The sequence below is a fragment of the Tachyglossus aculeatus genome, assembly GCF_015852505.1.
Source record: "Tachyglossus aculeatus isolate mTacAcu1 chromosome 12 unlocalized genomic scaffold, mTacAcu1.pri SUPER_6_unloc_1, whole genome shotgun sequence".
In the NCBI taxonomy this organism is placed as follows: Eukaryota; Metazoa; Chordata; class Mammalia; order Monotremata; family Tachyglossidae; genus Tachyglossus; species Tachyglossus aculeatus.
The window spans coordinates 21,490,137-21,514,880 of NW_024044828.1; the positions used below are offsets into that span (position 1 = coordinate 21,490,137).

The 24,744-nt window shown below is 55.8% G+C and overlaps 1 protein-coding gene across 4 annotated transcripts in view; it reads left to right on the top strand.

The window, feature by feature from the left end:
- The first annotated feature begins 411 nt into the window (after positions 1–411).
- MEIS2 (Meis homeobox 2) overlaps positions 412–24,744 on the top strand; it is a 135,499-nt gene continuing 111,166 nt past the window's right edge. For 2 of the 4 annotated variants that reach the window (XM_038741225.1, XM_038741227.1), the window contains exons 1-7: positions 412–532; positions 1,911–2,143; positions 3,952–4,093; positions 4,569–4,619; positions 4,922–4,972; positions 5,911–6,060; positions 17,231–17,345. In XM_038741225.1, the coding sequence (XP_038597153.1) occupies positions 521–532; positions 1,911–2,143; positions 3,952–4,093; positions 4,569–4,619; positions 4,922–4,972; positions 5,911–6,060; positions 17,231–17,345 (754 nt within the window). In that variant the 5' untranslated portion in view covers positions 412–520. Of the gene's footprint in view, positions 533–1,280; positions 1,351–1,910; positions 2,144–3,951; positions 4,094–4,568; positions 4,620–4,921; positions 4,973–5,910; positions 6,061–17,230; positions 17,346–24,744 lie in introns of those variants that run through there. The other 2 variants (XM_038741226.1, XM_038741228.1) reach the window with 1 other exon arrangement.

A 24,744-nucleotide genomic window follows, 5' to 3' on the forward strand; every position in this document is an offset into this window, starting at 1 on the left:
TTCGGGCCTGTCTTAAACTCCCGTCCGGGGGTTTGACCGAGTCGGATTTTTTTTCTTTCTTTTTTCGGGGTGGGGGGGAGGCTGCCGAGGGAGGGGGAGCGTGGGGGGGTGAGACGAAAGAAGAGGAGGAGGAGGAGGAGGAGGGGGAGGGGGAGAAAAGAAAGAAGACCCCCCTCCTCGAAAAGCCAACAAACTCTTCGGCCTAGAAACTACTACCAGTAGTAGTAGTAGTGATAGTAGTAGTAGTAGTAGCAGCAGTAGTGGCGGTGGTATTCCTCTTATCATTATTATTGTTGTTATTACTATTACCCGGACTGGAGCGAAGACGTGTCTGAGTGGGCTGGGAAGGAGGAGGAGGAGGAGGAGGGGGGGGGAGGAGGAGGAGGAGGAGGAAGAAGAGGAGGAGGAGGAGGAAGAGGAGGAGGAGACCGAGACTGTGCAGCTTTGAACACTTTCCACGCCGGCCTGGGGTGCCCCTGGCCCTCCAAGTGGCCCCGGGAACTGAGCGGAACGAGGGCCGATGGCGCAAAGGGTAGGTGCAAAGAAACTTCCCCCCACTTACCGCGACCCGGCCCGGGGCTCAGAGGGGCCGCACGAGCCGCCTGGGGGAGGGGGCGGGAGGGCGGGCGGGGGGCGGGGGGGGGGCGCCGCCGTCATCGACACCGCCGCCGCTGCCACCGCCGCTGCCTCCTCTGGAACAGGAGGAGGAGGAGGAGGAGGAGGAGGAGGAGGAGGACCAGGAGGAGGAGGAAGGGGGGAGGAAGAGGAGAAGGAGGAGAAGAGAAGGAAGAGGAGAAAGAAGAGGAGGAGGAGGAGGAGGAGGAGGAGGATGGCGGCGGCCAGGATTTTTAAAAAATAGCAGCAAAATAATTCATCGGCTTCGTCTCTCCCCCGGCGTGTGTGTGTGTGTGTGTGTGTGTGTGTGTGTGTGTGTGTGTGTGTGTGCAGTGGGGGTGTGTATGTGCGTCTGTGTGCACTGTGTGAGAGAGACAGAGGCAGAGAGAGCGAGTGAGCGGGTGTGTTTGTGAGAGTGCGTGTGTGCCTGCGTGTGTGTGTGTGTGTGTGCAATTGTGACACGCTGGTTCCCCCGCTCCATCTTCAGCTCCGGCATCGGCAGCGGCGGCGGTGCGTTTCCCCCGGGCCGAGGCTCGGGCCCCCGGCCTCCGCGGCCTCCCCGGTTCCCCCTGGTCCCCCCCCGGCCCGGCCGCCGGGGAGCGGGACGGGGGGCTGCAGCTCCCGCCGGCCCCGCCGCCCCCTCCGCCTCCGCCCCCGCAGGCTTTAGGACTGCCGGATTCGGATCTCCGGATTTGACCGGGGCGCGGGGATCCGGCCGCTAAAATCATGTTTCTGGTAACTTTCCCGGACGGCGAGGGCCTGGTCGGGGGGAGGGGACGGGACGGGAGGAGAGGACCGCGGTCCGGCCCGGACATTCATCCGCCCTGCCCGGAGAGGGGGCTGCTTCGAGCACTCCCGGTTTTTTGTTGATTTTTTGTTGGGGGGCGGGGGGGGGGGGAGGAGGCTTCGCTTCGCCTTTGGATTTCTTGGGTTCCGGGGATGGAGGTGGGGGCGGGGCGGGGGGCTGGTGGATAGTCCGGGCGGACCTCGATCCAGAGGGACTTCGGGTGTCTCCCTGATTCCTGCGGCCCGAGGCGACCCCCGCCCGTCCCCAATCACTGGATCCGGGAGTTGGTATTTTTGCAATCTCATGGCTCCGCGTCATTCCGCCCCGCAACTTTCCAGGGGGGCTCCTAGCACCCGCGGGAAACCGACCTCGCTCCGCGACGTCCTCCTTGGCCCAGCCCGTTTGCATTTTCAGGTGTTTGGGGGTTTATTCTTATTATTTCTTTTCCTCTCTCCTCCTCTCTCCCCCTTCCTCGCCCCCCTCCCCGACTTCTGACCGGTCCGGCCAGTACGATGAGCTTCCTCACTACGGCGGGATGGACGCTGTCGGGGTCCCGGCGTCAATGTACGGAGACCCCCACGCCCCCCGGCCCATCCCTCCCGTGCACCACCTGAACCACGGACCGCCTCTGCACGCCGGCCAGCATTACGGCGCCCACGCCCCCCACCCCAATACCATGCCGGTCAGCATGGGCTCCGCCGTCAACGACGCCCTGAAGCGCGACAAGGACGCGATCTACGGGTAAGTCCGGCCCGCGGCGTGGGCAACGGGGCCCGGGTGGAAAGGCCCTCTTGGGGCACGAGGAGGGACGAGGGGATCGCGAGGTGGAAAGTCCCCTCTGGAGAAGGCATTGCCTCTCCCCACAGCTGGGAAGCCCCCCCGTCCCGCACCCCCAGGCCCCCAACGGCCCACGCGTGATCGGCACCCGGATCACGGGGGGCGGGTGGGCAATCCCAGGGCTGCGCCCACAGGGGCGGAGAGGGAAGTTTCTCGCTCCGGGGACCCAACTTTCTTTTCCGCCTTTCCCCTTTTCCGCCGGGGGTCGGGCCGGTCCTCTCCCGGGCCCCCCGCCCGAATCTCTCCCAACCCTGGAGCTGCGGGACGCCGCGCCCGCGGAGCTTTGGGGGGCGAAGGGATGTTTGCAGGGGGCTCCGCCCTGATGATTAGGGAGCAAGGAAAGAGGCCCGGAGCCTTGCCTTTCCCGGGGTCGTTCCAGGGCCCGAGGCCGGGGAAGGAGAAGCTGGGAAACGGGGAGGGAGAGAAACTGGGAACCGGCGGCGGTGGCGGCGGCGGCGGCGGCAGCAGCTGAGCCGGGAGCCGGGCGATAGCGGCCGCGAACTCCTCACAAAGAGAAACACATTCAGCACATAATAGGATCCCAGCGTCGCCAACTCGGGGGCGCGGAAGGCAGTCGGGAGGAGGGTGGGGATAAGCAACATTTCCCAAAGTTGGAGGTGAATAGCGCTTTAATTTTTTATGCTACTCTTGCCCCCCACCCCCAAACGCAAAGCCTTCCCTATTTCACTTGAACCGGGGGCGATTCCTCTTTTATTTTTTTCCGGGAATTTGAGCTCTCTCCCTCTGGATGAGACAGTTTCGCCCTGGTGTGTGTTGTGTGTGTGTGTGTGTGTGTGTGTGTGTGTGTGTGTGTGCGCACGTGTGCGTGTGTGTGTTTGCCCCGCGGCCTCGGGCCAGGGCCAGAGAGGGGAGAGGGGTTGCAGGGGAATCGGTTTTGTTGGAGCAGAGTCTAGCCGGTAAAAAGGGATTTTCTCTCGCTTGTGGTGACGGTAGGGGCCCTGGGGCCGGGGCGTTGCGTTGCGTTGGTGATTGTTTCAAAGGTGTTGCTGTTTTTGTTGCGTAGCGAGAGGGCTGAGGGGCTGTGCTGACCCCGGTCCGGGTGTGTGTGTGTTGGGGGCCGGGGCGGGGGGAAGAGGGCGTTAAGTCGGTGGAAGGAGAGAGGAGTTTTCTTTCTGACTTTTTGTGCGGCCAACCCGGACCCTGGCAACCAGCACCGGGAATTGTCTCGGCCTGCGTGTGCCTGGGGTAGTTAGAGCAAGAACACACACACACACACACACACAAACACACCCTCACAAAACTTGTTGATTACAGTGCTTTCTCCCTCTCTTTCCCCTTCCCGCACCCCCGTTTCTCTGTATGTGTGTGTCTCTGTGTATGTCCGTTGCCTGTTTATCTGTGTGCATCTCTGTGGGTTGGTGTGGTCCGGTTTCTCTGCGTGTCTCTCTGTGTCGCGTTGCCTGTTTTTCCTCGGTGTGTGCCTCTGGGTGTTGTGTTGCCCGTCCGTGCATATGTGTGCCTTGGTTTTCCCCCTTTCCTTCTCTCTGTGCATTGCACTTCGTTGCCCTTTTGTGTGTGCGTGTATGTGTGTCTTTGGGTGTTGTTACCTGTTTCTGTTTCTTTGTGGGTTCCGCTATCCCTTTGTTGTGTGTGTGTGTGTGTGTGTGCGTGCGTGTGTGCGCGCGCGCGTGTGTGTGTGTGCGTGTGTGTGTGTGTGTGTGTGTGTGTGTGTGTGTGGCGTTACCCGTCAGGCACCCGCTGTTTCCCCTGCTAGCCCTGGTCTTTGAGAAGTGCGAATTGGCTACATGCACCCCTCGGGAGCCTGGAGTGGCGGGCGGAGACGTCTGCTCTTCGGACTCCTTCAATGAGGACATCGCCGTCTTCGCTAAACAGGTCTCCCCCAGCGACCTCCTCCGCCCCCCTTCCCGGGCCTCGCTTTTCGGGGAAGATGCGGGGAGACCCTCCGGGAATTCAACCTCTCCTCCTGGCCGCCCGCCCCAGTTAGAGTCGGGCCCAAGTCCTGGGCTCCAGACTGCCCTAGTTCCCCATCTCTTCTCTCCCACGTCTATCTAATCTAGGCTGGGGAGAGACAGGGTCGATGTATTGGGCCTGTTTGGGGAGGAGGAGGAGCTGGACGCGGGATGTTGGGGGAAGTCCCGCATAAGGCCCGGCAGGCCCGGAAAAGCGCGGGATAGCCGGGGGGAAGGGGCTGTCAGGCCGACCTGGGGCCGCGGATACGGACCAGGCTGGGCTGAGGACTTGTCTCCTCCTTTTGACTTCACCCCCCGGTTCCTGAGCCGGTTCCACTCGCCCCTGGCTGGGGCTGGGGAACATCCACAGTGAGCGCGCTTTCCCTGTCTCCGTGCAGGTTCGAGCCGAAAAACCTCTCTTCTCCTCGAACCCGGAGCTGGATAATTTGGTAAGTGTCTGGCCTGCTCTTTGGGCGCCGGCCCGCAGCCCCCTCCTCCCAGCCCCGACCCTGCGCCAGTGGACCCCTTCCCCAAATTTTCACTGATGGAGAGAGAGGGGTGAAGGCTGGGGAGCAGGGGAGAAGGGGGGTCCCACCAACTGCTCCGGAGCAGTTGGACCTCAGAATCGGGAGGAAAATCCTTGGTGCTTCTAGCACCGGCCCCTCCGGGCTGCCCCTACATCCCTTCCGGTCCCCATCCTGGTTTGCTCCTTTGACACCTCTAACTGGGGACTCCAAACTTTTCCTTCCAGATGATTCAAGCCATACAAGTCTTAAGGTTTCACCTTCTGGAGCTGGAGAAGGTGAGCGGCAGAAGGAAACTCAGAGGTCGCAGACACGCCCCTATTCCCAACAGTTTTCGATGGGGCGGGGGGCTCTGGGAAGGAGGGAGCGGTGCGGTGTTCGTCGGTAGGGAGCCAAAAGTCAGAAAAAGCGCCCCTCTCCCTCTGCCCTTCCCTTTCTTCGCACCTCGAGATGACCGACCCCCAAACAGTCAGTATTTTTACATGTAATTTTTTCTTCCTTCACCCCAGCCCGGCCCCCGCCCCTCGCCTCTTGCCGTAGGGCTGGTGTTTGGAAATCCAGAGGATACCCCGAGTCTCTTTGCTAACTCGTTCCAGCCCCCGACCCTCCTGGGGAAACGTGCTGAACTGTGTGTGTGTGTGCATGTGCGTGTGTGTGTGTGTGTGTGTGTGTGTGTGTACGGGCGCACACCTTCACCTCGAAGGGCAAGAAGCTGTCTTCGGCCCAGCCTCCCTCCCTCCTTCCACCTCCCCTCCGGGAGCGTTGCCGCGGGGAACGAGAGCGCTATAGCAGCGGCCCCGAAGAGCCCGGCCTACCGCTTCCGAATTGTCGGAACCCGAACCGGACCCCCCCGCCCCCCATCCTCATCCCTCGGTTTGAGCCAGAGGCTCAAACGGGCCCCTTTCCCTTACTTTCTCACCTGTTGCGCCGGCGGGACCCGGGAAGATATTATCTACCGTCCCCGTTATTCTCTTATTTCCTCCCCTACGACCATCGGGCAAAACCCGGTGATTAATTTCTCCCGGATGGAACACTCCTAGAGCGGCTCATCCTACAGCCAAGCTTGCAATACGCTATTTCCCCGCTTCCTTGCCCCCTCTCAACCTGGCCTCGCTGGCCCTCTCCATCAGTCCCGGCCTTCCTACCTCCCGGTCTCCCAGCCTCCCGGCCTCGCTCTCTCGACCGCCGTTGACAACGATGTTCTTCCTGTCCCGAGGTTCACGAGCTGTGCGACAACTTCTGTCACCGGTACATTAGCTGCTTGAAAGGGAAGATGCCCATCGACCTGGTTATCGATGAGAGAGATGGAAGTTCCAAGTCTGACCACGAAGAGCTGTCCGGATCCTCAACGAACCTGGCCGACCACGTGAGTGTCCCCGGGGCCGGGGGACAGTCGGGGAAACCTGGGTCAGGGATCTGGGGGCGGGGGGGTGGAGGGACCGGGGTCCGGGAATTAGACGTCGGCAAGTTTGGGAACAGAGGGACAGGCCTCATGACTGATTTTTGGTGCATAACTGTGCGTGTTTCTGCGGGGGACTGTGTGACTGTGGGTAACTGGGTGGGTGTATCTGTGCATGTGTGTTTCTGTGTGTGACTTCTTGTAACTCGGTGCCTTACGGGAGAGGGGTCTCTGCGACTCCTGGTAACTGTTTGAATTTATGTGTGTGTATGTTTCTGTGTCTGTATGCAACTGAAAGTGATTATCTGTCTGAGCGGGCCTAATTGTGTACGCATTGGTAAGTGCGTTCATGTGTGGGAATGTATGTATTAGTGTGTGTAACTGCATGTGAGCGAGTATGAATGACTGAGTGACCGAAAGTGTGACTGGGTGTTTGTTTGTGAGTGTACGTGTAGCCGCATTTATGTGCAAATGTGTGTAACTGGTGGAGAGCGTGTAGAAATGGATCTCTGTGTGTAATCGTATAAAACTGGGAATGATTAAGTGTGTGTTGGTGTAACGTGAATATGTGTAGGCATAAGTGTGTTTGTGTACGCGTACGGGGGGCGGGGGTGTGTGTGCTCTGTGGGAAAGGATTGTTTCGCCGTTGGGGTTTTGGGTCTCTCCTTGGCGTCTTGGACGGCGGCTGGCGGGTGTCGTGGACCAGGGTGATTTGTGCACGCGATTTGTAAAGTTTCCTGGATCTGGGAGAGTTGGAGTGTCAGCAAATTGTCTTTTTGATGTGGTGGCCTGCGCCTTTTCTGATTTTCTAACCCTGAAATCAACGCGGTCGGAGGAGAAAGTCCGAGGCGGGAGAGGGACCGGGGTGAGGTGTGTGTGTGTGTGGGGGGTCGCGTACAGGTAGAGGGAGGGAAAGGGAGGTTGGAGGTGTTGGCTCCCACTCCCAGAAAGCTAACTGTATCGACAGTCAGCCTTCTCCAGACCCAGGAACCCTGGGCACCCACTAGGCAGGGGGTAGGCCGGGAGGAAGGAAGGAGGGAGACGGCTCCCAGCCGCGTTTCTCGGACTTTTTGCTCTGGATAAACTGATTGTTAGCGCCCGTTCTCCTGCCAAGCGCCTCTGCGGCTCTTCCCCAGGGCGCGACGGTGGCCTTAATGAACCCATTATTAGTCGAGCGGGGCAGGGGAAGCGAGCGGCCGGGAGGTGGTGTGGGGCGGGGAGAGCAGCTTCAGGCTGGGGAAGGGGTTTGCTTTCGGCTCCATGGGGTCTGACTCCCATTCTGACTCCGGCAAACCCGGAGCTCTAAAGGGGGAAAAAAGAAAAAGAAAGAAAGAAAGAGGAGCCAGATGTACCGAAGCTGGAAATCGGAGCCTAGAAAGGCGAGGGAGAGGGCGTGCGTGGCGGCAAACTGGGGGAGGGTCTGGAGGCTAGAGGTTTTATTTTTAGGGAAGGAACGGGGCGGGGGGAGTTCGTCTTTAGCCCAGAGGGGAGGAAAGCCTTCTCCTTGGGGCAAGCGGGCGCCTCGTTGGGGATTTATTCCCGCGTGGTTGAATGGGGCCTCGGAGAAGCCTCTGGGGCCCCCGCCTATGGCGCTCTGGGTGGGGGGAACAGCCGCGCTCTCGCTAATAGGAGCAAAGTCATTGCCCTTTGGGCCGCTCAGGGGACACGTTTGACCTTTCGGGGCGGGCAGTCCAGGGGAAGAGACCCCCGAGCTGGGAGTCTAGTATTCCCCGGGGAGGGGATGGGGGAGGTAGGCCTGGAGAGGTTTGTTCGCGAGGGGTCGGCTGGGAGCGCGGGCCTGAGGCTTGTTTAACTGGTAGGCAGGGGAAGGAAGGCTGCAGGTCGGCTATGAGGCGTGAAACCTCCTCTTAAATTCTGATTTCTGGGCCTGACCGGGCCCGATCCCTGGGCTGGAGCCTTCTTGGAGACCCGGGAGGGGAGTCGAGGAAGAGGTGAGCGAGTTCAGTCGAATGGATGCTGGGATTGACCCCTGCAGACCACGGGATTTTGTCGGTCCCCCGTTCGTCCCAGGTGGCGAGCGCGGGAGGGAGACAGGGAATTTGTGGCTAACCAACCCGGTTTCCTAGCCGGGGTGTGTCCGAGGCGCGCCGAGGGTCCGGAGGGGCCTTGGACTCGACTGGCCCGCAGGGGGTAGGACATGTGAGGACCATTCGACAGCCGTGGACGGGAGGGTGAGCTTGAAAGATTCAGCAGCCTCGCATCCCTCCGGAGGAGGGGAACAAGGATACAAGTCTGCTCGTCAACAAGGTCGGGGCCGACCCCCGCAAAGCCTCGGGAAAGCCCCTCGTGGGGCTTCGACCCCTGTCCCCAGTCGATGGTCCATGTGGTCAGCTTGGAGGATGTTTTGAACTCTGTCCCGACCCGCCCCCCCCCACCAAAAATTAAAAAAAAGGCCTGCGCAGTCAACGCTGCGAGTCCAGATCCAGTATGCAAATGGCCCAGCGGAATCTCCAAGTTTATACGCTTTGGTTTCCTTTGATATGCATATTTAATACATAGCCCCGGGCTGATCTCATTTGGTGAAACTTGGTGTAGCGGGGATGGGAAGAGTCACTTCAGAAGGACAGAGACGGCCCGTCGCTACTTCCTCGTTTTATCTGCTGGCCCGCTATTCTGATCCGGGAGCTGTCTCTGCCTCTATTTGCACATGAAATGCTGAGAACATTTCAACTGATTGGCTGGGAATAATGACAGCTAAAAAGAAATGGAGTTTAATTTGTTGTCTGCCAAGGTCTTTCTTGTGGAGGTGACAGTTTGTGACAGCTGTTTGACACCCCCAAAACACATACACCTCTATTCTTATTAAGTGGTGTCAAGCTACATTATGTGTGAGTGTGTGTGAGGAGGTGGGGGGGGTTGTGTGTGCGCGAGGGAGCGAGTGTGCGTGAGCGAGTGTGTATATCTGTGTGCAGGTGTGTTTGTGTGCGAGTCCGTGATTGCGTGTGAGTCTGTGTGCGTGAGCGAGTGTACGCTTGCGGGAGTTAGTGTGTGTTTGTGCGTGCACCGGTGGACATGCGGTTGTGTTTATTTATGTGCTAGCGTTAGTACGGGTGTAGATGAGAGAGAGCAAGAGAGAGTGGGTAGATGGTGAGGAGGCTGGAGAGAAGGTACAGAAAGAAGTCGGAGCAGAATGTTGGGGATTTAAAGCAGTTATCAATCTCCTCATTTCCGCGCCTGGAAGATCGCGAAAGGGCAGCAAAGGGCGGGACCGTCCCGGGACTGTTGCCCGTTGCCGGATCCTTGGCAAAACCTCTCCCTTGGAGACAAACAATTCGCCTCCGCCGACGCAGTCAGGGAGCTCGCTTCGAGGCTAACTCGGAGGACGAGGCCGGCGGCGGATCTGTAGAACCGGACCCGGCACGGAGGGAGCGGGGGGCACAGGGGCAGAGCCAGTGCGGGGCGAGCAGGCACTTGGGAAGGCCCAGTCATCCTAGCCCAGCCCGTTCCAGCCCTGGAGAAGGGGAAAGTCCCGGGAGACCAGAGTGGAAGGTGAGGGTCCCAGATATAACAGCCAGGATTAACATTTGAATTTGGGACATTGCTTTAAAAACAACAACAACAACAGTAACAACAACAAAAAATCCGGCTTTCAGAGTTTAGCTGGAGGTGGCAAGGAGGGTAACCCCGGCCAGGTAGAATGTTAAATAAAAAAGGAGGAGAATTGGGGTTGGAATAGAGAGACAGAGGGACAGATGGGTAGCGGGACAGACAGAGAACAGAGGAACAGAGGGATGGAAGAGAGAGACGGAGACACGGAATGACAGAGGGACCCGGGACAGAAAGATCCAGGCACACAGGGGAAAAAGAAAGAATCATTCCAACAGTCAAATCAAGTTTGCAGCCCTTCCGACTGATCACTGTTGAAAATAAACGTGTCAAAAGATTATTTTCAAAAATTCAGATTCCGGACAGAAAACTTGTATTTGTTGTGGTGGTTGAAATTTGAATTTCGGCATGCCGGAGCGAATTCTCATGTTGTTTTGCCCATAGCTTTGTCTAGCGACAGATGAAATCCAGCGTAGTAGCCATTCGGGAATCACGAGCGGAGTTTTTTCGAGTCTGATGTTCCCGCTCCTCGCCACCCCTCCCCCGGCCAAGTTAATGGAGCTCTATGGATACAACTAGGTCTTCATTTATAAAAATGAATTAAAGATAGCGAGGACCGTGTATATATCTCTGTTTATTAATAATTAATAAAAGATCCCTTAATAGATTAGCTGTCTGGAATCGTCACCATAAAGGGGAATATTAATATTATATTAATTTCTGTGTTCGTAATTGGGTCCGGAAATATTTCGCCCTATTTATTTATACTTCTGAACTTTTGAGGGATGCTTTTTTCCCCCCAAACACTTTCGGAAGACTCTTCTAATATCCTTGGGTTCCTAAAATTAATGATTTTTCGGGCCCGAAAAATTCTGCATCCGTCCATATCGGGGTTTCCTTGGGGATGACGTGGGGCGGGAAAGAGCATCCCGGGCCCCGTGGGGAAAATCCAGTGGGCAAGAAGGGAAACCTACGGGGGCTCAGAAACAGAGAGGAGAGGGACCAGAGTTGCAAGGTCACTGTTGGAATTCCAGCCTTGAAGACCCTCCACCCACCGGGTTTGGATGGTCCTGGGCTGGAGCGGTCCGCCTCCTTGACTGGCGGCGAGGCTTTGGGTTTGGTTGAGGTTCTGAGATTTGGTGACTTTCTGGTCAATTCCCTGTCCAGCGTGGTGAGGCCAAGGGCCAACGGGCTGTACCTGCAGTTGGATGGGCTAGTGGCAGACTGGGACTGGTAGTCCGGTCGCCTTCAGCCCGGTCGTTTCTCCGGGGCAAGCTTTAGGGGAGGGGGCGGGAAGGGGTGGGAGAGACGGAGTGAGGTGTGGAGGAATGGAGAGGGGGGTGTGGGGCTAGGGAACGGGAATCGAGTTTGCCCCCGGCCAGGCGTTGGAGATGAGCGACCGGTCCCGGAAGGGGAGGGGAGGGGAAGGGGCGTTGTTAGAGCCCCCTAAATTGGCCGGCTCTTCTGATGATTGACAGCTCGCCTGCCGTCGCTCTCGAACCGGTCCCGGTGCCCCTGGGCCGGGGATGGGAGGGGTGGGGGAAGGCGGGGGGGGGGGGGAAATCTACGTGGCGTTCCCTGGGGGCGGCCTGGGCCTCCAGACGGGCCCAGATCCGGGCCGCCTTGCATGGGGTAGGGGCGGCTTGGGCCTTGGTTTGCCGACCCCCTACCCCCGCGACCGCAACTAGGTCACTCGCCCCTGTTTGTCGAGCCAAAGTTTCCCGTTTGTCCCGCGCTGGCCCGCAGTGGCTTCTCAGCGCACGCACACGCTCCCCGAATTACTCGATGCCGTTTCCCCAGATCAGCTTCGGTCCGGCGGAGGGCAGCCTCTCCCACCCCCCACAACGCCCCCCGAGTAGAGCCCTAACCAGAAAACCCAGCAGCGGCTCTCAGCGCCCGTGTCGGCCCAGTTTTTTTGAGATGAAGGTGGACCGGCGAGGCTTTAAAAGCCAGGACCGCGTTGGGCCCGGGAAGGGTAGAGAGGTGGGGGCGACGGAAGATAGAGAGGCTGGGGGGAGGGGTCCCCACCTGCGACCCCAGAGATTCCGGGTCTTCCGCGCTGTTTTCTCGACGGAGCATGATTCAGTGACAGTGGTCTAATCGATTTTTTCTTTTCTCTTTGAATGTCCTAGGAAGGAAACCCAGGCTCAACTCAGGGGTGTGTGTTTGTGTGTGTGTGTGTGTGTGTGTCTGAACGTGATCTCTCGAGGGTCTGCGAGGACGCCCTTTCCCTGGATTGTCTCCCGCTTTTCTATTAATTACAACTTGCGTTATCAGCCGCGCGCCGATAGGCCGGCAAATCGAAAACGCTTTCTGCTTTCCGTTTTCCGGCTCTTTCTACCGCACACCTCTCCGGGCCCGAGGCCCTTCTCCCTGTCGCCAGGAGGCCTAGCCCCGGGCCACTCGGCCGTAATGGTCGGGGCTACCAAGGGCCCAACGCTTCCTCGTTCGCTGGGGGAGGTCTGGGTGAGCCGGCCTGGCTCTCAGAAAGGCAGCAATTCCTCTCAGCGCTGACCGCCCCCATCCGCGATCCGTCCTCTCCAAACCAGGAGCTCCTGCTCATCTTCCCCAAGACCCGGGGCCGCTTAGCTCCCCTCTGTAGCTCCAGGAAAACCGTGCGGGCTCGGATCCGAAGCCCGGAGTCTCTGAGGAAGGAAATGGACTTGATCTTCTCTGTCAAGAGCAAAACCACTTAATAATAATAATCATTTTGGTATTTGTTAAGCGCTTACTATGTGCAAAGCACTGTTCTAAGCGCTGGGGAGGATACAAGGTTGCTGGGGGAAAGGGTGTGCTGCTTGCTGGACGCCAGTTCCGTGGCGACATTCGTAACGTTTCTGCATCTCTTTGGGCAGGAAATCAGGAAGACATTTGGGAAACTGTCGCAGGAAAAAACGAGTTGTGTAGGGCGTAATGATATTTTAACTCTGCCAAGTAGGGGATTGGGAGCAGGGACAGAGAGATGGGTCAGTATTTGGAGAGGGGTTCTTGTTTCTAGAGTAGTAATAGTAGTAGAGCAGTAGTAGCAGCAGCAGTAGTGGTAGTAGTAGTAGTGGTATATATTAAGCATTTCGAAGGCCTGGTAGACGCCTCCCTGGTGAGGTTGAAGGCTGGGTTTTGGGGGTGGAGGGGAGGGAGGAGGCGAAGTCGCTCGGCGGCGCCGGATTGAGCTTTGGGATACCTGGAGGCTAGAACAGCGGGATCAAATCCTTTTATCCTTCCCAAATAGCTAAATCCTGCATGATTTAGCGCGCCGGGATCTCCCAAGCCAGGTCTCAAGTCCAGAAGCCCGAGCTGACAAACCCCGCTGAAGACGTGTGGGGATGGGGAAGCGAATAATTTCCTCGGGGAACGTGACAGTGGACAGTTAGTCCAGAGGCAGAGAGAGAGAGAGAGAGAGCTCGGCTCGTCCCGCAAACAGCTAGCTGTCAACCAATCAATCAATCGATCGATCGATCAGTCATATCGATTGAGCACCTCCAGGTCGAGAAGCAATATTCTCCAAGCTCCAGGGCGACTACATTAGGGGTAAAAGACGTTAACAGTGCTTGGCACATAGTAAGAGCTTAACAGATACCATAATTATTCATTGTTATTATTATTATTACCTGCCCTCAAGGAGCTTACAGTTCAGCCGGAGCCAACGACCCGCCATAGAGGGACACAGAATAATTTACCGATAGGAGAGAAAAGCCGAGTGTCCTCTTCTTCTGGGGGAGGGGGAAGGGGGCTTCTCTGTCCCCTTGTCCACGTGACCCCTGAACCGACTCCCTCGGCTCCCCAGAAACCAGATTCCTCGGTTAGGGGCCACAAGGGGGGCTGGCACGAAGAGATTCCGGAGGCTCTTGCCAGGGGGCTCACGGACCCCGCTGGGATGAGGAGGGGGGTGGAGCACGAGGGCGGGAAAATAAAGAGGTTTTCCACAGTCGGAGGCTTGACTAAGCAGCGAGGCTTAGTGGATAGAACGCGGGCCTGGGAGTTAGAAAGTCATGGGTTCTAATCCAGGCTCTGCCACATGTCTGCTATGTGACCTTCGGCAAGTCACTTCACTTCTCTAAGCCTCAGTTACCTCATCTGTAAAATGGGGATTAAGAGTGTGAGCCCTACGTGGGACTGAGACTGTGTCCAATGCGACTACCTTGTATCTGTACCAGAGCTTAGAACAGTGTTTGGCACATAGTAAGCTTTTAGCAAATACCATAATTATTATAATTTTATTGATTAATATTGACTTTGGCCTGCAAGGCGCCCAGCGCTCGACCTTCTGAAAACTTGGCTGTGGTCGCATTTGGGGAAAGAGGGCGCAGGTCCGGCGGGGAGGCTGGGGGCGACATCTCAGCTGGCTACCCCTTCTAATGACACCCCGGAGCCATTTATTGGCCTGCCCCCGGGCACACAGAGGATGGCTAGGGGCCTCAGAGATTTCCCCTTTGTATCCGACAGTCCCCTCCTCCTCTTCCCAGCCCCGGCCTCCCACCCCCCATCCCAGTTCCCCCATCCCTCCCAGCCCTCAATCCTACACAACTTCAGCCCCAGCCCCTCACCACCGCAGCCCATAACTCTCTAGTCTTCCAAGCTCTGTCCCTTCACCCTCACCCCCCTCCCCGGGAGATCTGGGCTGGTGCAGGCCAGAGGCAACCGACAGACTTGCAGCTCCATCCGGGCCGTCTTTGGTTGGAATCCGCCCTTTTTCTCTTTCCCGAAGGCACCTTTCTCCTCCGGGAGAGATCTCCATCTTTCCACCAAAGCCCTTGTGGGGGCCTTCCGTTGGGGCTTGGAGGGCTGGGGGGCTGGGGTTCGGCCAGGCAAGGGGGACTTTTGAGGGGAGAAGAGGAGCACAAGCTCACGTGGGACCGAGCCGGGTTCTGGGCTTCTGTCCGGCTTCTGGACGCTAGTCTGGTTTCTGGGCCCCAATCCCGGTTTTTCACTTTCGGGAAGAGCAGAACCGAAATGAGACAGAAGGTGAACGTCTCCGACACCATTCAGATTTGTATTGCGAGGAGGGTTGTGTGTGTCGTTTGACTGAGTGTGTGTGTGTGTGTGTGTATACGTGTGTAAATATAGTCTTGAACGTGTTTGTCTATCCTAGATCTGTGTGTGTGTATGTGTACAGATATCGTGAATGTTTCCAAGATCTCTGTGTGTGTGTGCATGTCTGTGTGTACGTATATCGTGAACGTGTTTGTCTGTCCCAAATCTCCCTGAGTGTGTGTGTGTGTGTGTAGATAGCCTGAACGTGTTTGTCCTGGATCTGTGCGTGTGTGTGTGTATTTGTGTAAATATAGCCGGAACATGTTTGCCTGGATCTGTGTGTATGTGTGTGTATTTGTGTAAATATAGCCTGAAAGTGCCTGCCTGTCCTCGATCTCTCTCCCTCTCCCTCTCTCTCTCTCTCTCTCTCTCTCTCTCTCTCTCTCTCTCTCTGTAAAAATAGCCCGAACCTGTCTTTCTGTCCTGAATCTGTGAGTATGTGTGTGTTTGTGTAAATAGAATCTGAACGTGTTCGTTTGTCTCGTATCTGTAAGTGTGTGTAAATATAGTCTGCCTGTGTCTGTTTGTCCTGGATCTCTTTGTGTGTGTAAATATAGCCTGAACACGTCAATCAGCCAGTCAATCAATGCTATTTACTGAGTGCCTACTGGGTGCAGAGCCCTATAATAAAAGCTTGGGAGGGTCCAAAAGGGTTAGTAGGCACAAACCCTTCCCTCAAGGAGCTTACACCTTAGTGAGGGAAATAGGCATCGAACACGTTACAGGTAAAAGATACCTACAAAAGTGCTTTGGCTGGTAAAGGAGTGGAGGATAGTGAGTATCCTAGTGCTTAGGTGACTGAAAGTGCAGAAGCGGCAGGAGGGGAAGGGGTTTAGAGTGGGGAGATGATAGATTAATCAGGGAAGCCCTCCTGGAGGAAAGTCACTTCAAAAGGGATTTGAAGATACATCTGTCTGTCTGTGCTGGTTGTGTGTGTGTGTGTGTGTGTGTGTGTGTGTGTGTGTGTGTAAATACAGTCTGCCCATGTCTGTCTGCTCTGGATCTCTTGTGGTGTGCAAATATAACCTGAACATGTCTGTCTGTCCTGAATACGTGAGAGTGTGCATAAATATATCCATCCCCATATCGGACTGTCTGGGTTTTGGATGGAACTGGGGGGATTGGCGCTGGTCCTGGAGTGGGGGCTGGGGAGGGGTTGATTCTGAGGGAGGGGCTGGAGGAGCAGTGCTAAAGGGAAGAAAGCCTGGGGTAGGGGGGGAAGGGGCTATTTCTGGAGAGAGAGCTGGGGAGGGGATGTTTCTGGAGGAAGGGCTGAAGGGCTAGTTCCGGAGAGAGGGCTGGGGAGGGCTGTTTCTGGAAGGAAGGCTCGGCGTGCTGTTTTTGGAGAGAGGGGTAGGGGTGCTGTTTCTGGAAGGGTGGCTGGGGGGCCTGTTCAGGGGGCGGGGGGGGGGGGGGCTACAGGCTCTGACGAGGGTACAGAAAGCTTCATTGAATCTGCTGCCTACAGGTGACTGGGCCGGATGGGTTTCGTGTGTCTTTCTCTCCTTTTCTGCCAGAGGAAATTCCATCTCTTGCCTGCCTTCATGTGGCACTGATAAAGCCCTTCCTGTACATGGGAATTCCTGTTTTCCTTCAGGGAGCAGCAGGGTATTGGGACTGATCAGGAAAGGGGAGGGAAGGGGAGGAGGTGGCCAGAGTGAGGACCGGCAGGAGAGTCATCCTGGCTCCAGTTTGCTCTGTGTTTCTCTGACCCTTTCCCCACAAGCCAAATTTGCCTGCCGTGGCCTAGAGAGGTTGGGCACCTTGCCCAGGATCACAGAGCAGGCCAGAGTAGAGCCGGGTCTCAAACTCCAGTCTCCTGGCTCCCAGAGCTGCACTTGTTCCACTAGGCCAGGTTGTGAACCCCCTATAGTAAGTTCAAGCCCCCCGTTAGAGAACAGCACCTCTGAAAGCTTTAACGAGACCCTTCCCCTCTCCCCTCTTGGAAAGAGCATGGGGCTGGGTGTCAGGAGTCCAGGGTTCTAGTTCCAGATCTGTCACTGGGCTGCTGCGTTACCTTGGACAGGTCACATCCCCTCTCTGTTCCCCAGTGTCTTTATCTGTAAAATGGGAATAAGAGCCCTGCTGTCCCTCCCTCTTAGACCGGGTGTCCCGTGAAGGACATGTTCGATTTGATCATCTTGTATCAGCCCCACCATTTAACACAGTAACTCAGTATTGTAGACATTATTATTATGAGCTGTTGAGTCTCTCCCGTTTTGTTCACTGCTGCTCTGTGGAGGCAGGAGGTGGAGGGAAGCAGGATTGGGGCATCTCTGCAAGGGGGAAGACACCTTGGGGGTGGGGTGGGGGCAGCTGTGAGAGTTGAAACCCCTTCAGACTCTAAGAGCTGCCACCTCGACTTTCCAAAAGGACCCTCCCATCCCACCTCCATGGCTGCCACCATAACTTTCTGGGCCTTGTCGTGTGTCCAGGCTCTCACATATTAACACATATGTTCTTGTGTTCCCTCCTCCCCTCTCTCTCCCCTCCTTTCCCACCCCCGTGGGATGACGGCTGTCTGGCCGCCAACCCCCAGAACCCCGCGTCTTGGCGAGATCACGACGACGCGACTTCGACGCACTCAGCAGGCACTCCAGGGCCTTCGAGCGGTGGCCATGCTTCGCAGAGTGGTGACAACAGCAGCGAGCAAGGTAAAAGGTCAAACGATCCCTCCCCCAGCCTCCGGGCCCAGGAGGCATGGATAGAACAAGTCACGGGGCATCGGATGCCATCATCCCAGTTGCCTCGGCCCGGCTCAGGGAGGGTGGGCTGCCATGGACCCTCACTAGGAGAGTTGCTCTCTCTCCCCAGCGGAACTGGCTTCCATGAGGATTTCCTCTCCAGTCATTTCCAGGGGAAATAGCTCATCTTTCTGAGACCGGTGCAATAGCAAGCGTTTCATTCTGCTAGTCCGTTTGACGAACTTGGTTATGTTCCACTTGCTTCTGTGAAGGCCGTGCTCAGAGCTGGGGTGAGGGCCAGGCTTCCCACAGGGGACTCCAATACCTCCAGCCTACAGTCGAGGGCGAGTTCAGCTGGTAATGTTATTATTCAGCGTGTTGATTCATGGGCCTCATGCCGTGCTGGGTACTGGGTTGGGGCCAGCTGGGATCCAGAGAGGTTGGATGACTGATCCATGATCACACAGCAGGCCAGTGGCAGGGGTAGGACTAGAACCCGTGTGGGTTTTGGGACAGCCAGGCAGAAATGACATCCCCTGAAAGTGACCAGACTTCTGGTCTCCCCTTTAGCCAGTTGATCAGGGAAGTCATCCCACCTCGGTCACTTTCTATCCCAACCCATCCCAGCTTGGTCACCATATCCCTGCAGGCTTTCTACCCCCTCTCCCACCTCCCGGGCCACCGTGTAAGGGAGAGCTTTTGGGGGGGGGGTCTCGCTCCTCACGCATTCTAGTGACGTTCCTGGCAATGGTGAATCCCACATAGGCCCTGAACATTTCCTATCTACTTCAGTGCTTAGAACAGTGCTTGGCACATAGTAAGTGCTTAACAAAAATCACAGTTATTATTATTGTTATCATTATTATTATTACTGGTGGGCGAGGGTGGGGCCCGGGATCAGAGGATTGTGGCTGGCTCTTGGGGAGGCAGCACAAAGCCAGAGATGAGGGACGGGAGGTGGGACACGTGAGGTGGGACACATGAGGCTGGTCGGCATGCCCCCTAAAGGGGGGCGGGGCACAGACGTCTGTGGGAGGGGTGATCAGGTGTGAATGTGGACGGGGCTAGACACACGTCTCTTGATGGTAAAGGCCCCTTGGTGGTGGCAGCCCTGGTCCCAGCCCCAGCCCCGGCTCTTCCCTCTTGGCAGCCCCTTCTAAGAAACCCATGAGTACGACTGTCTCGAGCCCATCTGCCCAGGGCCCCCCACCCCCGTCTGTATGCTTTCAGGAGCCCGGAGCCTTTCCCCTTCTCTCTCCTTCTCCCCCAACACGCTCCCCAGGTTTCCAGCAAGAAAAGTGGCTTCCCTGGAGGCTCTCGGGTATGGAAGGAGGTGAGGGTCTCGTTTTGCTATTTCTCTTCCAGAAATCTGGGGAGGGCAGGATGCATTCTCCATCCCCTGCCCCTTCCCTTCTCTCCCCACCATCCCGCTCACCACCCCCCACCTCCTGTCCCCAGGTGGGGTTTGTAATTGGTCACTGAGTCCTGCCACGAGATGGCCCGAGGGAAGACGTATGATTGAACGTGGGCCAGACAAACGGATGGATTTCAGTTTTTAATATTTTACATTGGATGGGGTCTGCTCTCCTAGGCCTATTTCATCTCTATTATGACTATGTTTATGGCCACGATGCTTAAGCATTAGCTGGCCTTCCAAGTGGAGAGCTGTTTAACAGCTTGAATTGTAGCACTCTGTGCTCGTTTCATTGCGGTCTGGAGAGCCGGGTGCCGGGTCTGTGTGGAAGGTTCATCACCGGGCAGCTGGGAGACACCTGGGTGGCAGACATGAGAGGGTTAATGTTTTGTCTCGGGGCAGGAGAGGCCTGGGGAGGCTCTCCTTGGCCCAGAGCCGGTCACGGGTCATGACCTCTGCAGCTTAGGAGCCGGATGGTCCTCTCGGAAGTGGAGGCCACACTGGGGCTTTTTCGGGGGGCCGGTCAAATTTGGGTGAGGGGAAACAGACCCCCTCAAATTCCCGAATCCCATGGACCCTCCGGCCCGACCCCTTAGGGGCTTCAAGGCAGCTCACACTGGTGGATCCATAGCAGTTATAGAAATCTCACTTCCCCTCTTCCCCAGAGAGTTCGCCCTGTAACCCTCCTTCTCCTCTCATTCTCCTCCCAAAGGCAGGGTGCCGAGCAGGAAAGGGTTAAAATTGATGGCTGAGAGCCAGCCCAATGGCCGGAGGGAGACCGGCCCCAAGGAGGAGAAAGGGGAGGTTGATTTAGGGGCCTTGTGAAAGCCTCTCCCAGAGGCCTGTTGGTGCGGGCTGACCCCTGACCTCCAGCGCTGATTTTTTGGCCTATTCTTGCAATCACGTTAACGCTTCAAGCCTTTCTTACTCAGGGCAGCCGCCGTCCCGAACGGGTCACCGGCGGCCAAACGGAAATTCAAAACTGACCGGGTCGGGTGGGCGAGGGGAGTGATGACAGGAGCGGGGAGTGTGGGGGCTGAGAAAGGAGCTGGGTTGGTGGGGGGGTGGGGAGAGGCTTTTAAGGTGGGCGGTTTCTCAAGAACCTCTTCTCTTGGGGAGAGGAGGAAAAGGCCTGAGTTGACGTAGTTGTTGTCTCGGAGGGGATGGATGATCTTCTCTCCGCTTTCCCCGGAAGTGTGGGTGTCTTCGGGAAGCTCTCCTGAGGGAGGGAGGCATGCTGGTCCCTAGAGGACTTCACTTAGTGTCTTTTTCCATCACAACTTTGTGGGTCTTCAGAAACGCTGTGAGGCGTTTCTGCTTGAAACGAGCACATCGATCATGGGACGGAGGCTGGGAGCGGGCAGAGCAATTATAGCAGAATTGATCCACGGTTTACTGTGTGCCAAGCACTGGGCCCAGTGCTGAAGCGGATACCAGTTAATCAGATCAGACACCACCCTTGTTCCCCGAGGGAGGGGTTCACAGCTCAAGAAGGGTAGAAAGGGGAGCTCCCACCCAGTGGGGAGACAGAGCAGAGTTCAGCCCCATGGATCGGATGGTGGGCTCCCCCTAACTCGGGGGCAAAACCGGGATTCACTTCAGAGTGTGGTGGACCAGCCTGGCTTCGGTAGCCAATGTGTAATGGCTTTTGTGGGGGTAGCATGGAAGTGGTCTGGGCCAGTCAATTATCAGCCTTGGAGATGTTGCCTCATGGTTTTTTTTTTTAAGTAGTATTTAATAATGATGGCATTTATTAAGTGCTCACTATGTGCAAAGCACTGTTCTAAGCGCTGGGGAGGTTACAAGGTGATCAGGTTGTCCCAAGGGGTGCTCACAGTCTTAATCCCTATTTTACAGATGAGGTAAACCTCAGTTTACCTGAGTTACCTCAGATGAGGTAACTGAGGCACAGAGAAGTTAAGTGACTTGCCCAAAGTCACACAGCTGACAATTGTCGGAGCTGGGATTTGAACCCATGACCTCTGACTCCAAAGCCCATGCTCTTTCCACTGAGCCACTCTGCTTCTCTTTGTTAAGCACTTACTATGTGCCAGGCACTGTATTAAGCACAAGGTAGTCAGGTTGGACACAGTCACTGTCCCACATAGGACTCACAGACTTAATCCCCATTTTACAGATGAGGTAAATGAGGCCCAGAGAAGTTACATGAAGGTCTCACAGCAGACAAGTGGCAGAGGTGGGATGAGAACCCAGGTCCTTCTAAATCCCAGGCCTGGGCTCTACCCACCAGACCACATTGCTTCACTTGGCAGGCTTCCTTAGAGGGCCAGTTCTGACCGATCTGGCCCCATTTGATTTCTGGGGGAAAGATGGTTTCCGGGTCAAGTCAGTCGGGTGACCGACTGATATCCCCCCCCGTGGGGTCAGTCCCCAGTGGGTGCCCCCTGGGAGAGTTAGTGGGGAGTTTGCGGCCTGGTTACTTTTGCACAGGAGTGAATGAATGAATGGACCATTCTGAGACGTTCTTTCTTGGTTCTTCAAAATTTATCAGCACAACAGGCATATGGGAAACTGTAAAACGCTTCAGTTTCAAAAACAAATTACGATAAACAGAAAAAACTAGGGATGAATTGTACTAAATAGAACAATGTTTTCATACACATTTTTAATTAAAGTTTAATAGCCATATGTTATAAAACAATACATGCATTTATAGGGTTTTCATTATGGTTTCCACTATTTTCGACTACAAGGGCCTTGTGCAAATCTCTGACTTGTAACCTCAAAATACCTCACTTTATGACCTGATAGGGTGAGAGCTGGGCCTTCGCTGGTGAAAGGTCACCTCGGTCTCCCCGAGGGTCACGAAGCAGTCTACTGCCCACAATCATGCCAGAAAAGTAACAGTTCCTCTATAAAGTTTCCCAGGCCATCCATCATTTTTAAGCATCAGGAGGGCGCAGCTGATGGCAGGCTCCATGTCTGATGACTGATGCAGCGTTAAAACATGCCCACCCCTCCTCTTTTGCAGCTCTCTGCAGGGGAGCAGAATAGTAGGGGGTGGGGTGGAGGAGAAGGCCATCGACTTGTTTGAGTACTGGACCGAGCTTCTGGTGACCGTGTGTTCGCTACCCCAATCTCGGCTTCGCTCCGGTCTGGTGGGAAGTAACTTCGCTTACTCGTGACTTTGTTTCCCTTTTGGGAATTGGCGGATGGGGAACTCAGGAAAGAGGGAGTAGCTCGGATTAGAGACCCTGAAGGTCTAGCCTCCCCATCGCCTCCATCACCATTATTATTACTTCCTTTACTTATTATTATCATCGTTTTTATAGTCATTGGTTTTGTTGTTGTTGTTTGTTGACGCTCCCATTCACGTGGACGGGTTCTGCGCGTGTGAATCGGCAGGGGAGCGCGTTTCCCTCAGTGTGCAGAGCCGGCGAAATTTACATTTTTTTTCTCCTCCGCTATAATTGAGATGTTGACAAATTGGAGACTATTGAAGAGCGGTTTGTTTTCTTTCCGCCGGTTCCAACCATGCAAAGGTTCAGCCGCCGTGAATGGATGGGAAGGCGCAAGAGAGCGCCGGGTTTCAATATTTTGATGGAACCGGTATGAATCGGATTGTCTTAGGCGCGTGGAATCTGCCGTTTTAATCATCAGCCCCGCACGGAGGAGAAATTGATGTTGACATCTTTGCTGTTCAGGCGCTGTAATGGGGGCTTTTCATTCGCCGAAATTCATTTTGTACACTTTGCCGCCCTTGGGCTGCGAGTAGGCAGGGTTCCCAGAAATACCGAGGCAGCCAGCCCGGATCTGCAGGGCTCCCACCCTCGCGTTAACTCTCCGGCTGCCGGTTCGGCCCGGTTCGGCCCGGTTCGGCCCGGCTCGGCCCGGCCGGGTCCCGCATCTTCCTGGCATCCTCTTGCTCATCTTCCGGGCTCCCTCGTCTCCTAGCACCCGCATCCCGCTCAGCCAATCACGGCTCCCGGACGGTCCCGGGACATCCCCGCGTATCCACCGGGCCGGTCCTCGCCTGAGGAGACGCTGGCTTTTGGGGGCGGGGTTCAATGGTTCAATTCGAGGAGTAACAGGTCCGGCCTCCCCCTAAACGCGCTCCTGCGGTTTCTTCAGGCCGACCTCGGCGCTGCCGCCGCTCAAAAATATGTGTCTTTCCTAAAAATATACCCGTTATTAAGAAACACTGACAATGCGTCCTGCCTGCCGGGATTTCTCATGCAACCGAGGAAAACTCTGTCAATGAAATGTTTTCATAATGGCAGGCATCTCTTTAAAATAACCCTAAATACAATATGACAGATACCATCTGGCGCGAGCCTTTGCTAGTGTTGCTTTTAACTTTTTCGTTTTCCTTCAGCTGCGTTAATCCAAAGCTGGTCACTTACTGTTTGGGCACAGAGGAATGGGGTAAATGGGAGGTGGAGGGCTTGTGTGTGGGGTGGGTGGGTCTGTGTGGCATGATTCTCTGCCCTGCCCTTCAGGACGGGAAAATAATAATAATAATAATGATAGCATTTATTAAGCGCTTACTATGTGCCAAGCACTGTTTTAAGCGCTGGGGAGTTTACAAGGTGATCAGGTTGTCCAGCGGGAGGCTCACAGTCTTAATCCCCATTTTCCAGATGAGGTAACAGGCACATAGAAGTTAAGTGACTTGCCCAAAGTCACACAGCTGGCAATTGGCGGAGCCGGGATTTGAACCCATGACCTCTGACTCCAAAGTCCGTGCTCTTTCCACTGAGCCACGCGAGTCGCTTTATATCATGGGGGGGGGGGGGGCTTCAGGAAAAGAGCCAGATTTCACTCCCCCAATTGCCCCCATCCCCTTTCCACCCCCTTTCCCCGACTCCAAGTAGTGGAATGGAAGGCCACCGGATTAAAAGCGGATCTGAGGGGTCCGGATCAGAGCTTTCCGTTCTGGGGCGAGTTCCAAATCACTTCTTCCCTGCCAGCCAGAGTTGGAAACTGTGGATCATTATTGTTATTACTATTATTATTATTATCAGTAACTGAGCAATGTTAAGGGGTGTCTCCCGCTGCCAGTTCGAGCTGAATTTAACGGAGTAATTGAAGTTGAATAGCCCCTCAAAAACCCAAATCCCACAAATGAGCAACTGCGTTCCCCACCGGGAGGACCCACGCCCACTTCCCCACGTGTCCGAGAGTCTGAACCCACTCCTTTCCACACGGCCGGAGGGCCCAGCTCCTGGTGGTCAGAGGTCAGAGACCAGCCTTCGGCCATCGATTTCAAGGAAAGAAAAATAAAAGGGGGGGGGGGAGGGGGAACTGCCAGAGGTTTTTCTGGATGTGCCAAAAGACACTTCTGATTGATTTTATGGTCGTGTCCATTTGCCTCGAGCCAAGCTTAAAAAACAAACAAACAACAAAACTACTGAGGTACCCCTATTCAATTTTATTTCCCCCTTCCCAAGTCCACCTTGATACCATGAGAAAGGGGGCTCAGGCTATGAGCTTCGCCCTGGTCCTCCAAACGACCTGGAGTGAAGGGGGTCTAGGGGTAGAAGTGTCCTAAGGTGGAGAGGGCAGGGTTTGGAAGGGACCCAAGAGCTGGTTTTATTGGGATTTATTCCCCCTGCCCACAACTCGCCTTTGCTTCCAAACCATTCCCCCCACCAAGCTTCCAAGACTCCTGCACCCCATCCCGGCCGTCCCCAACCCCGATCTCTCTTAATTGTCAGGTACCGGTAAGGCCTCCCCAACTCCAAAGTCGTGTGCTATTTTCTCTGGGTGGAGTAATTACTGACGCCTGAGAATAGCAGCACTGAAGACAGAGGGATACTTTCATGATGCCATTAGCATAGAGTGGGTAAATTATTCATGTCGAGGGAGGAATCTATAGGGAAAAGTAGAGTAAATGCACATAGTTTTTAAATGTATCTCTTTCTGCTCAGAGACTAAATTCTTGTTGGATTCCGTTCTCAGACATTTACGAGGACGCTCTGGTGACATGTTAGA